Genomic DNA, 14,286 nt, shown 5'->3' on the forward strand with positions numbered 1-14,286 from the left:
AGGCAGGGCCATTTTAGGAGCGGGGCTACGGCAGTGCACCAGACAAAGGCCCTGCTCTCGTGAAGCCCACACTCCAGCAAGGAGAGACAGGCCATCCAGTACATACACAGCGTGCAAAGCGGTGACTAGAGCGGGGAAGACCCCTGGAGCCAGGCAAGGGTGCTACAGAGGGATGGGTGTGCGGAAAGGGCTGTCGGAGAACAGACTATCTGGGCCAAGACCTCAGTCCTTCCACACCCTCCCCTCATATGGACACCAACAACCAAAGAGCAACAAAGGCAAGTCTTTCTCAGAAAAGGGCCAGACTGGACCCTCGAGCAAGACCCATGAACCAGAGGGGCCCAGCCCTTCCCAGTGTCTCCAGGGCCTCGGTCACCTCCCCATCCCCCCCACTCACAGCATCCTGCGAACGCCACATCCTCGTCTGAGCCATCACGGCACTGGACGATCCCGTCACACACCATGGAGTGGAAGAGGCATTGCTGGCGGTTCTTGCACACGAAGTCCATGAAGCGTGTGCACAGGGGCTCTGAAAGGGGTCCGGGACGGGGAGAGGGCCATGAGCACTTGGGACTGGGGAGGTCCCTCGCAAGCCCTGAGCAAAGGCGCCCTGGTACAGATGCGCCCTCAGGAGACAGCAGGAAGAGCCACCATTTAGGGGGCACTGGCTGTGTGCCGAGCCCTGAGCTACAGCTCCTGACCCAGAAGTTCATCACTGAACTCTCAAGACAATGTTATGAGAGCTTTTACTGTCCTGGTGTCACGATGAGAACAGAGGCGATGGCAGCATTGAGCATTTTGCCAAGAGTACCCAGCCAAAACTGACATCCAGACCTATCTGACGTCATCACTCAACGATCTTAATCACTAGCCACAGAATAGACTCTCTACTCCTGTTTCTAGAAAGGACTAGAGTTATGGACTGAATCGTATCCCTAAAAATTCATGTTAAGGCCCTAATCCCCGGGATAACTGTATTTGGAGACAGGGTTTTTAAAGAGCTAATTAAGGTTAAATGAGGTCATCCATGGCGGGGGAGGTGCTGATCCAACAGGGGCAGTGTCCTTCCAAGAAGAGACACCGGGGATGCGGGTACAGACAAAAGGCCACCCAGGACACAGCCAGAAGATGGCCTTTGGACTCGAACTGCGACATCAGCCTGCCCCTGGGTCTCCAGCCTGCCAGCCTACCCTGTAGATTTGGACTGGCCAGCCCTTCTCCCTCCACGAACGGATTCCTGAAAATAAGTCTCTCCCTAGAGATACACACATTCCAGGGGTTCTGTTTCTCTAGAGAATGCTGGCTGACACAACCAGAGAGTGAATTCTCCGGGGTGTACGAGTCCCACAGTCTCTGTCAATGACTTCTCCACGCTGCTGCTCTTGCACGGATGTGACCTGAGATGACACGTAAGCAGGTTGTGACTGTGTTTAAAGAAAAATCCATTCCCTAGAACAGCTTACGTCCAGCCAGCTTTCCCCCACAGGCCAGTCTGCCAACCCCGGCATCGCGACATCGTTCTCAAGCTGGCCTGCCCGTCACATTCACCTGCAGCACTTTAAAAAAAATCCCAATGCCCGGGCCATGCTCCAGATGAATTACATCAGAATGGGGGGGGGGGGGGGAAGGGGGGGGCGACCCAAGCACAGTATACTCACAGATGAGCACTACTGACCCAAGACAACCTCTATGAGTCCAAAGGAAACTGGGACAAAAGAGTCACCTGGCTGGAAATGTTACCCAGGCAACACTAATAAAACCAATAAAGTAGGAGAAATAAGTGTTCAATTCAAAACAACAGGTCGACTCCTGGAACGTACTGCAACTAACCAACAGCGTTCACTGAGCTACCACCTATTCCGCGATCGCCCCACTGCTACCCCCCTTATTCCTCTTCACCCAAACCACGGTGCCCTGCTGCTGACGGCCTCTCAGAGTCCTGCCTGAACTCGGTTAAAAGCTAACCCCTGGCGGTTTACTGAGGAAATGCTAAGAGGTAGTCCAATATATGCGCTTCCCTGGGGCGGGGAGAGGACTCACCGCAGTGCTGTTCGTCCGCACCATCCGAGCAGTCCCGCAGACCGTCACAGTGCTTGCTGGACGGGATGCATGTGCCATTCGGGCAGCGGAATCCATTGCACTTCTTCTCTGAAATGCAATTCGACAACGGAAGAAAATGACGGACAGGAAACAGGCAGGCACTCACATGCGTCGTGTGGGTAGAAAGCTGCACACCCCTAAGGAGGGCGGGTGATTGGTAACCGCGGCCACAGTTACCCATGCGTGCACACTGTGCCCAACAATGCCACTGTAAAAACGTAATCTACCCACACAAGGGAAAGATAAGTACAAGGCTATTCATTGCAATGCTCGTTGTAACACAGAGAAAACCGCCTACGTGTCCATCAGTAGGGAACTGTGCAATGCCTTATTGTACATGGAACACAAGACCGTCATAAAGGCACTGAGGAAGCACTCTGTGAAAATGTGTCCTGGATACACAGTTTTGTGAAAAAAACAAGGTACAAAACAGCAGGCCTAGCATACGACTTGTATAAAAGAGAACAAAAATAGGCAGTACATTTAAATTTGCACATATGCACAAAAATGTCCTAAAGGGATACAACCATAACTTCCTATGTGGACAGGGTCGGAATTTGGCAGATGGGGAGAAAAATATTTACCATACAAATCTTGATGCTTTTTTTTCCCATTTTGAACCACAAAAACGTGTTACCTACTCATGAGCACATATTTTTTAAGAAAAGCTTCAGTGAATAAAAAAAAGGGGACATGAATCCTGATAATAAATCTTGGTCTTTTAAAGCTCTCATAAATCACCATTAATTCTTCGGGAATTCTAAACCAAAGCCCTTTTGGAGAAAGTCCATCCTAGAAATGTTAAGAATCCTAGGTTTCGCACTTAGTAGAGAATTCTTAGCATGAGGTAACCCTCTCTCCTGAACACAGAGCTACTGCCTGACGTTAGGCTTAAAAGTAAATTCTTGCAGGTCAGTCATGGGCACTGCAAACCCAGCTCTTAGGAGAATGGTTCCAGGAGGGTCAGATGTAAGGCAAGAAAACGTGTTTCAATCCCATAAAAAGTCATCATGGAATAGGAAGTTATTCAAAGGACATCAAACAGAAACACTGAGTACCATGAGTCAGGGAAATGTTTAATGTCACTGAGTATAAAAGCTTTTTTAAAAGAAGTATAAAAGTAAAATTACACAAGACAAACTCCCATTCATTAAATCAGAGAAAACAGCTGAGAAGATAAAATGTAAGCTCAAGGGAGACTGGGGAAACAGACACCATGCTACTGAGAGAGATGCTCTGGGTATCACTTAGAAACACAATATGGTGCGTCTGACCCAGCAATGCCATACTGAGGAACATACCCTAGGAAGCAGCTTCAAGAAAAAATAAACCTCCATTTCCAAAGAAATGGATAACTTTACTACGTGTAGTAGTGTAAAACTAAAAACACTCAAATGCCCGACGAGGAAGAAACTAAGTCAGAGAAACACAAAGGAAATATGCATGTGCCTTGAAAACGCTGACCACAGAAAAATACAGACACAGGCAAACATCTCTGTTTAATACTTTGACATGAGAGCAATAGGGTATACAACATGTGGACAAGGACTTCAGTCCCATGAAGATCTGGAACATATGGTGGAAAGTAAGAGGAAATATATATATATAGGTCTCTGCCCCTGGTTCCTGGCACAGCACTCGAAACTCTTCCAATTCCCCAGGGGACAGGAGTGTCTCGTGTTCTAATGGAGCAACTCTGGTTGGGCTCCTGCGTGGCTTTTGGATGGCGGCTGGTCACCAGGAAAACCATGCCATGATAAGAGGCTTGGAACTTTGAGCCCCACCCCAGATCCTCTATGAAGACGCAAGGGATGGAGACTGAGTTAATGATCAGTCATACCTATGCGATAAAGCCGCTATAAAAATCTTAAGAGTAGGGGGCTCGGAGACCTTCCAGGTTGCTGAGCACAGAGATGCTGGGAGAGCGGCAGGCCTGGACAGGGCACGGAAGTCCCACAGCCCTTCTCCATTCCTTGCCCTACACATCTCTTCCTTCTGGATGTTCATCCCAGCCGTTATCATATCCTTTTCTAACAAACTAGGAAAAGTGTTTCCCTGCGTTCTGTGAGACGCTCTGGTAAATCACTGAACCAAAGGGGGGACCCGGACATATAAGTGGTCGGTCGGAAGTACAGGTGACAACTGAGGCTGGTGACTGGCATGGGAAGTGGTGGGCAGTGCTGGGGACGGCGCCCTTCGCCTGTAAGCCCCGACCCCATTCCAAGGAAGACAGCGCATAAGGCATGAGTTAACTGGAGGACCCCCAGCTGGTGCTGAGGAAAGTTACTTGGTGTGGAAAACACACGTGTGGCGGCCAAGAAGCCCTGGAATGTACTCTCTGCGCAGAATACTGACAGCACAGGAGAAACACGGGGATTTTTTTCCTACCGATATTATGGAAAAAGGATAACGACAGAGAACCTTAAAGATATTTGGTATAAAAAAGAATTTTATATATTGTGTTTGTGTGGTGGCTATTTTATGAAGGTAAGCGACCACCCTAGAGTTATTTTTGCCATCAGTTATGCTGAAAAAGTCCTACCTTTGGGGTGGTAAGCCATTTTCCCACAGGACCGTAAGAGAGAACTCTTAGTCATAAAGCATGCAATTTACACAGAAATCGTTGGCTAATTTCTGGCGGAACACTGGTCACTTCTATGTGTGGTGACTGTATTCAGCACTCTGGGTGGGTACACTGGCTTCCCTTCCTTTGCTTCAAAGTTGTTATGGAAAAGCAATGAGGCAAAAGCGTGCCTGCCAACGAGGTCGACACAACACACCCTCGACGTCCTCTGGCCGTGCCATATAGAAAGTGAGAGGGTGTGTTTGCTTGTCCACGTGGGCACCTGGGCACAGCCGAACAGTATTCCAACCCCTGGCCCATCTGTTGCCTCTTTTCCCGAATGGCAGACACTAGGGACGCTCCAGGTGGAGGCCAAAGCACGGGCATTTACCGCAGTTCACTGGGTCCTCGTCAGAACCGTCCTGGCAATCCATGTCACCGTCGCAAGCCCACCGCTGGGGGATACAGTGCCCGTTGCGGCACTGGAAGTTGGAGGTCTCGCACGTGTGATAGATGGCTGTCAGCAGGAGAGAAGAGAGAAAGTGTCAATGCCACCCTCACCTCCGCTCCTTGACCAGCCACCATGGAGCCGAACGAAGAGAGACTGTACTGGGTAATAATTAGGCATGGACCGGAGTGCCGGAGTTCCTCCCTGGGGAGGAGCTAGGCACCCGGGGTGGCCCTGAAGGTGGGGTGCAACCTCCTAATTAAGCAAGTCACCTGAATCTGTGAGTCTGTGAAGTTACACACGCAGAGATGTACAGGTTTAAAAACCACCTACGACGTGAGGGGTAGTCCCCATTCACAGATAAGAAACAGCCTTAGAGGGGCGCCTGGGTGGCTCAGTCGGTGAAGCGCCTGCCTTTGGCTCAGGACATGATCCCAGGGTACTGGGATCGAGCCCCGCATTGGGCTCCCTGCTCCGCGGCGAGTCTGCTTCTCCCTCTGCCCCTCACCCCCCTCTCATGCTCTCTCTCACTCTCTCTCGAATAAATAAAATCTTAAAAAAAAAATAAAATAAAAAGAATTAAAAAGAAAAGAAACAGCCTTAGAGAGATGAAGAAACTTGCCCACATTCACAAAGACGATGCAATAAGAGCACCTGACTCTCCGAGTCCAAAGCCTGGGTGGCTCCTGCTCTGTCCTGCTACTTTATCTTCTCACATAAACCCTGCAACTCATCCAGATTCTGTGGGCCAAGGACAGGTGTGTGCTCCGCACACCGGCTCTCGACTGGGTCCAACCACTCTCTGGGGGCCTCAATTTCATGATCTATATTGACATATAAAGACCCTTGTAAGCGCCGAAAGGCTTACATTTGATTTCCTAATTCTCAATAAACGACCCAATTTCAAATGTGGAAAACCTCAGATGCAGAGAGCACAGAAGACTTATCCAAACTCACACAGAAAGGTCCCAGGAACTCCTCGACTTGTCTAACTCTCTGGACACTCAGGAGTGACCTCTACTAGCCCACAACACATGGTGTCCACTACAATCATTAAAAGAAAAAGACGCAAGTGAAACAGTGTCGTTGTTATACACCCACAGCCTTGTTTGCAGACATGGGCTGAGGCCACCTGGAAGTCCTTTAGAAACGTCTCAAAATCCTGGTCAAAGACTAGTCGAATGCAGAGTATTTGCCTCAAACCCAGCCAGCGCTACTAACCACCTCTCCATTAGATTTCCCCTTCCTCTGCTAAAACAGAAAGCTGTTTGTGTCTGTTCATTGCTGAATGAAAGCCCGGGCTGGCCTTGTTTACCACGGACATAAAATAATACAACCGAGATAGATGGGCTCTCTGTTAGCTTAACCGTGTGGACAGGATGTCTTTGCAGCAGACGAGGCAGAACAAACCAAAGTGGGTTATTGAGTGAGTACTATAGTTACTTATTCAATCAAGACGGTTGGCAATTGCTACTCAAGGATTGGGAAAATTGGCTTCCAATGCCCTCTAGAATTTCTACTGAATTTGAGGCTATTTTGTGCAGCAGTCTGAAATACAAAGAACCTGATTTTTCAAACCACTTGAAAACAAGTGCTGGTCCATTACCTGCTGTCTTATCTCTCTGAAGATCAAGGCTATATGTGTAGCCTGAAAATGGGTTGATAGGAAGTTTCAATATTTTGCAACCTTTGGCACTCAGAATCCATCAAACATCTTTTTTAAAATATATTTATATCTCCGATAAGAGGAGAATGTATACGTTGCACATTACGTGAGTTTTTGCATCAGTAACAGCCACTGCCTGGAAGACTTTTGATCTGTAGGTATCACAAGTCTGAGAGCCCTTGAAAACATTCCTCGGCAAAGCCTTGCTCCCTTTCATAAAATATAGTGTTGCCTAAGCTCCCTGCCATATTGATCTACTTGTTATTATTCATCTTATGCATTTCACTTTTAACTGGAAACAATTTCAGAGTGCTAATGGAGTTTCCAAATGACCATTCTGGGAGGCATGCTTGAGATCTCCAAAATCTATCACAGATGCTGAGCTCGGAAAGACTAATCAGTTTGTACAATTTCATTTAAGTGGCCAGGTATGAATGGAATTATTAAAACATTCTCTTTTTCTGAATTTTCCCATATTCTGAGTAACTTATTAGCTCCCTGACACCGAGTGTCTGGTAATACATGTTCAATTATTACCTTTTCCTTTTAATTATAAGGACGGAAGAGACTGACCTTAATACAGACTAAAGAATGGTGGGAGAAAAAAAATAAGAATCCTTCGCACAACAGGAATCATTGTGACTGTGAGAAAGGATGGGCAAATGGGGTAAATGACCATGAAATTAGAGGATCGGGGTTTCTAATAGAGGCCATCATTCTACACCTTATGCTCTGACTTGGACAGATCTTCCTTGATCAGCAAGACCCTCTGGAACACCTGACCAAAGCAGTAACCAGATACAAGTAGGGCAGAAGAGCTGGATGAATTCACATGGTGAGAAAGCATTGCCCGCATTCATTACAAAGCACTGGACTACGAGGAGCCAAAGGGGGGGGGGGGAATGCAACTATCAATACAACTTGAATGATGAATCACCCCAAAATAAGAACATAAAGCATAAAGAAAGGGCCCTGAAAAATAAAAGGTAGACTTTGAAAAAGAACCAGTCAGAAATTCTAGATAAAAAAATACAGTTGTGGAAATAAACATAGTTCAGGGGATGTGTGAAACGGCCAGTTAGATTCAGCTGAAAAGAGAATTGCTGAACTGGAAGAGAAGACTGAGGAAGTAACTCAGATTCTAGCAGAGAGTCATAAAAAGGCTGTGAATACAAAAACAGGAAGCATGAACAATAGAAGGACACAGCCCAACAGATAGCTGAAAGTAACCACTGAAGACAGGACCGCAGAAAGTAGCAAATAGAGTGGAAAAGATCATGGCTGTAATTCCCCAGAATTGGTGAAAAAACAAATCCTCAGCCTCTAGAAGGAAAACAAGAGGAGCAGGACGAATAAAAATAATTTCGCCTAGGGAGGGGAAACTGCATGAACAACAAAAACAAACAAACAAAAACCTACAGGTACCTGGAGAGAAAAGAACATCTGATTGTTGTTTGAACAGATCACCTGTCAGGAGAATTCAAATCAACACAGAAGAGGCCAGAAGGAAACAGAATAATCCCATCAAAATACTTAACGGAAAATCACTACCAACCGAGAAACCCAGATCCATCTGAATTCATTACTGAAAGTGAAATAAAGACACATTTATAGAAACAAAATCTTGGGAGAGCTTACTGCTTACAGACTCCTGTTGCAAGAAACAGAGGAAGATGTACGCGGAAAGGAGACATCAGGTACAAGAAGCAAAGGTAGTAAATGGCTACTAAAATATAATAATGATGAATATTAGGATTCTTAAAACGTACAACTAAAATACGAAATATGTATGGAGTCTGTTCTCAAGTCCCTGCAGGTCTAGGAGAGGGCAAAGGTACTACACAAGGACACATAAGGTGTCTGACCGTAGCTGCCGAAAGAACAAAAACCAAGTGTTTCAGCTCGAAATCAATGCAGGGAGGTGGGGAGAAGGGAATACAGAGAAGTCAGTCTCATGGAAAAGAAAAGGCAGGGAGGAGAAGAACAGAGACCACACACAGGAGCTGAGGCCAACAGGGAGTCCGCCGACCCTGACCGATTTTCTCTGGCTTTGCAGATGACTTAGTTTATTAGGTCAGGAAAGGAAGGGACAAGCCACACATCCTAATGAGCTCACATCACAGCTGACTGCCAACTATTCTGAGATGACGGGGAAGAAGGATCATCTTTATAGGTTTGGAAGAACAGTCACTGGAACAAGGGAGCAGGTGACGTGCAAGCACTTTACATTTTCTGCAGATAGCCCCGCCAGAAAAAAACCAAGAGTCTCGGACGAACCCACCCATAGAAATGAGTTGTTAATTCACCCCGGAGGAGCGGCACATACTGCTGAAACACAAAATTGACTAATGTGGTTGTGCTAACAAGATGTTCAATCATTCTGCAATTTACAAACTGAAATGCCCAAGTGCACCCCCCTAATTTATTAACCAATTGTCCACCTAAGCCCAAAGCTTCCAAACAGCACTCTGTGGTTCCTGGGCTGGCGGCAGTTCGTTCACGGCCCCTGGCTTTTCCTCCTTCCACCAGCCACGTTTGCATCTGGAGAGAAGCCTTTCCCCGCAATCCTTCCAGAAGCAGAGGTACAAAGACACTGAGACTGCCCCAGGAAGGACCAGGGGCAAGTTTAGGGTAAGTTCATATGGAGACAGAATTTGGTAAGATCACAGATCATCCTGTATGATGATACTACATTTGAGGAGTATTAAATTGCCCAATCGACAGAAGTTCTTGCCAGGTGCTGGGCAATGAGAGAATACAAAGGAGTCAAAGGTCATTCCTGCTCTTCAGGAACCAAATCTAAACCAAAGCACAACAACAGCCGTCTTTTTATTTGCTTTTGCAAATTATTAGTAGGCATGCTTTGAGCTCCCGGGTGCTGGGCAGTGTAGGAACTGGTGGGGTATGTGGGGTCAAGGGAGATTAAGACAGGGGACTTGGGAGGCCTGCCGCAAGAGTGATGGCAAGTTAATGCAGTCACAGTGAATGCAAAACAAAGCCTAGAAGCAGATCTGCCATCACCACGAAATGGTTACATGAAATAACCTTAGCCCCATCACTGGAGGGATTTAAGAGAAAACTGAGTGATCATTTCTAGAGGTTGCAGAGAAAATATACTCATCAGGTACTGGGATCAGTTTTTATTTCTCCCCAGTTTCCCCAATTCCTTGCTCTCCCCATTCCACCATACTGTAAAATGGGTCTCATTCGTTCATTCATATAAAGCAGTGTAATGAACGTGAGTGAACCTATCACCCACGAGAATAATTAGAACATTACCTCCACCTCACACCACCTAGCCTTCCTCTCATATTCCCACGCTGTTCCCAACTTTATTTTTCATGAAATCTTACCCAAAACGGGTGCAAGCAGAGTGTAGGTCTGCACTATCTGGGCAACTCTCTGATGCTCCATTCGAAAGCAGGAGCTAGTTCAATGCTACTCAACGTGTGGTCCCCAGACCAGGGGCCGTCTATAAACCGTGTCTTACTGATCCTGAAGAAATAAGCTTGAGCCAGAATGAGAATTGACCATATCACTCGGGGACACTTGCTTAGTTCAGTGAACACTTTTTTCACAGCAAGACCCACAGCAAGACCTTCTCAATGAAGAAAGCAGGATGTCGCTTTACCTTTCAGCACAAGGTCATCAAAGCCCAGCTCTCCGAGCCGCGCGCAACTAGCTGATGGCTAAGGTCCATTTCTCAGAGCCTAGAGTCTACGATCGCACAGGGCTGCAGGGCTAACCAGCACACACACACATACAAACACACACACACACACACACACAGGTGCCGTCAAAGGAGAGCAGGAAATACTGACCGGTACAGTTGGCTTCATCGGACCAGTCCCTGCAGTCGTTGTCCCCATCACACACCCAGGAGGAGCGGATGCACATACCGGAGCTGCAGCTGTATTCGTCGCTCCGGCACTGGTGCATTTCTGCAGGTGAGATCACAAACAGAGCTGTGAGGACAAATCTTACCCAGAAATCCATCTCAAACCGAGCTCAGGCATCGGCGTTCCTAAGGGCTAGAGATGCAAGCATTATGCACATTATCACTGATTATCCAGAGATAGCATGGACTTTACCCAGGCCTGCCAGCTAACGGAGGGTAGACTCCAGATGTGCTAAGATACTGAGACCCTCATATTCTTTTTTTAACGATTTTATATATTTATTTGAGAGAGTGCGCACGTGCGTGTGCACTAGCAGGGGGACGGGCAGAGCAAGAAGGAAAGGGGAAATCTCAAGCAGACTCCACGCTAAACATGGAGCCTGATGCAGGGCTTGATCCCAGGACCCCGAGATTATAATAACCTGAGCCGAAATCAAGAGTCAGATGCTTAACCAAATGAGCCACCCAGGTGCCCCTGACACTCTCACATCCTTGCCACTGGTTGTCTCCAGTTGTATCTCAGTGCCATTCACAAATATTGTCCATGCTTGCTGCAATGGGAAGGTTAGGAGGCAATGTTCTAGTTGCCCAGAAAGTAGAATCCTCAGGAATTCTCAAGAAACACAAGCCTTCTAGAGACAGAGCCTGTGTTTCAGAAAAGGAGTAACGAGAACTCTGAGTGAGCTGATCAGTATGAGATGCTCAGATCGGGATAAGTGAGATCAGTGCCGAGCTCCCAACACAGAGAAAATTGGGGACCTTCTGTGGGCAGAGCTCCAGGGATGCTGGCTGGCGGGCTGTCTCTAGAAGGGTGGGGTCCCGAGGCAAATGAACCCGTGCAGCCTGACCAAGATTTGCAAGCAGGCTACACTGGCAACATCTTCTATAGACCCTGGGAATGTCATTTAAAACAGAACTTCCAAATGGAATTTTAAAGATTCTATGGAAACAGGGGTAGCCAAGCCTGGGGCCCAGGGTGGCCACCTTTGTTGCATCATTCAGAAAACAAGCTGATGGTGACGTTGGGGATTCAGATATTTGTGAGGAAACAGTCTGGAGTCTTACGAAGAGTACCTGGCTCTGAGGATTATCAGGGACCAAGACCCTGGGATGGATTCAGGAGACACTAGCATGAACAGGCTGCGAACAGGGACTCTGACGCGAGCCCAGCTCATGAGTGAGATGACATCACTGGAGTCTCCTTCCTACTGAGCTGTGCCCTTCAACCCTGCGCAGGTGCTAAGGAGGAGATGGGCGGAACACAGGGAAAACAGCACTGAATCCCAAAGACTGCTTTCCAGAATTTTCTACGTTTACAAAAATGAGCGAAAATGATGGGACCCCCATACACACAAAATTCCTGTGAGAGCCAGCCAAGGAGTTTTTCCCTTGCCCCCCTCGTTTCAGTCCCTGGGGTCAAACTACCTGCTGGTGAAAAGGCAGGCCCCACCCATAAACACATGTGCAGCTAGACCGAACCTGCCCCGTGGGTGGGCAGGGAGAGCCACCAACGCATCACGCTGTCTGGGTCGGCGTCTGGCCTCTGTTCTCACTTCCCCTTCTCAGTCAGGACCCCTTCAGTCTGCTGCGCTCTGTGTACCGAGTGACGTTTCCTCCTTGCACGATCGGCATCACTGAGTGTGGTCCCAGAGCCATTCCCGAAGACAGGCCTCCCGCACCGGCCAGGGCCGGGCTGTGCGGCAGCGAGGCTGGGAACCACAGGCTCCAGGTCCCTATCCTGACACAAACTAATAGTGTCACCCTGAATAAGTGCCCTCAGTCATTTAATTGGAAATTAAGAGGACTGAACTAGAGAACCCCTATCACTCCTGGCAATTCCAACCCAATATTTTTCTAAATGTAAAAATTTCCATTCAGAAAACAGATGTTCGAATGTTTCTACCATCTGCTGGCTTCCAACAGAGTTTACTGAATTAGATTGGTTTAAAAAAAAAAAAAAAAAACTAAAACCCAACGTTCACAAAGGTATAGATCGGTGTCTTCAGGAGGCTAATCTCATAGGCACCCAGACGTGTGGGCCAAGTCTATGCCACAGAGAGCTGTTAATAACCACCTAAATTCAGTAAGAAATCTTCCTTACTACCACATTCATGCTTACAGCATCCCTGCACAGTAAAGCAGGGTCCATGATCTTTCAGATGAATCATTCCTACCAAGGGGGTGGAGGCGGTCATACAGCTGGGTATCAGAAACCCCAATGGGGGCATCTGGGTGGCTCAGTCGGTTAAGCGTCCAACTCTTGGTTTCGGCTCCAGTCATGATCTTAGGGTCCTGGGATGGAGCCCTGCTTTGGGCTCCATGCTCAGCAAGGAGCCTACCTGGGATTCTAGAGTGCTCTCTCTCTCTCCCTCTGCCCCTCCCCCTCTCCCTTGTCTCCCCTCTACCCCCACCACCTGTGCACACATGTGCATTCTCTCTCTCCAAAAAAAAAGAAAAGAAAAGAAAAGAAAAGAAAAGAAAAGAAAAGAAAACCCCAAGATGCTTTCTGAAAATCCTCCATCCGCAACCCACCGAAGCCCAGTGAGCAAGGGTGCTACCCCACTCAGACGTGGGGCTCCTGGACATCATGTCCCCCTACCACAGTGAGTTTCATCGCTATTGTCTCCACAGTCATCCTCGAGGTCACATTTGTAGGAGAGTGGGATGCAGGTCCCGGACTCCTGGCAGCGGAACTGGGTGTCCAGATCACAAACGGTAGTAGCTAAAAGGGAAGAGACGACATACTCATGAGGAACCATTGATTCCCCCGCCAATACACACATCCCCATGGAAAACGAACTAAAACAGAGAAGGAAGCAGATCTGAATTGCAGCAAAAGACAAAAAAAAAAGCAATCTCATGAGAACCTGACATTGACAACCAAGGCAGAGAAGAGGCTATCTTTCCGTGGACAGCTTCCAGATGGGTGCCGGGCTGGGAGGGTGAGCAACTGCCCTCCAGCTGGGAGACAGACTGACGGGCTGGATGACCTAAACGACCCTTCAGTCGGCAGCAGAGATACCGTCATCGGGACAACGCCATGAAGAAGCCCAACTCCACGCGAGAAGCTGGCACCTCCTCGTACCAATGACACAGGGAGCGTCGGGGAAGAATTCTGCAGCGGGCACCTGGGCCCTGTCGTCAGGCGGGACTGGGTTTCAGATCCTGACTCTGCCTCTGCCTCGAGCAATTAACTTTAACCTCCGTGAGCCTGTTTCGGGCACAGCAGGAGGAGGATAAGGTCATGTGGCCAAGTGCTGCGATGACAGAAAGACTAGATACAGATCTCAATTCTATAACTTATGTAACCTAACAGATCCGTGCCTCTGTTTTCTCTACTATCAAACGGAGCTAACAGAACACCTCCCCCGGGCGGCATTATGAACGTAAATTAGCAAACAGGTTTGGGACCAGAGCCCATTACAAAAGCTGCAAAACAGACTAGGCTCCCAACAAATGTCATGTCTCTTCTTGTCCTTCCTCTGCCCTCCTGTACCAGAATGGGTAAAGACGTAGATTCTTCTCCCTCTTCTACACGGAAATTATTTGGGGGTAAGCACAAGCCCTAGAACCCAGCAAAAGACCCTCCAGGCAAGGCTTTGGGAAGGAAG

The 14,286-nt window shown here is 47.9% G+C and overlaps 1 protein-coding gene across 1 annotated transcript in view; it reads right to left on the bottom strand.

Annotated features, from left to right (window-relative positions):
- SORL1 (sortilin related receptor 1) overlaps positions 1-14,286 on the bottom strand; it is a 152,029-nt gene that overhangs the window by 38,784 nt on the left and 98,959 nt on the right. The window contains exons 24-28 of the mRNA XM_045797999.2: positions 13,275-13,397; positions 10,599-10,718; positions 5,055-5,180; positions 2,041-2,148; positions 398-529 (exon numbers count right to left, since the gene is read on the bottom strand). Of these exons, the coding sequence (XP_045653955.1) occupies positions 398-529; positions 2,041-2,148; positions 5,055-5,180; positions 10,599-10,718; positions 13,275-13,397 (609 nt within the window). The remainder of the gene's footprint in view (positions 1-397; positions 530-2,040; positions 2,149-5,054; positions 5,181-10,598; positions 10,719-13,274; positions 13,398-14,286) is intronic.

Source organism: Ursus americanus, chromosome 16, assembly GCF_024610735.1.
Source record: "Ursus americanus isolate L20-20 chromosome 16, mUrsAme1.1.p, whole genome shotgun sequence".
NCBI lineage: Eukaryota > Metazoa > Chordata > Mammalia > Carnivora > Ursidae > Ursus > Ursus americanus.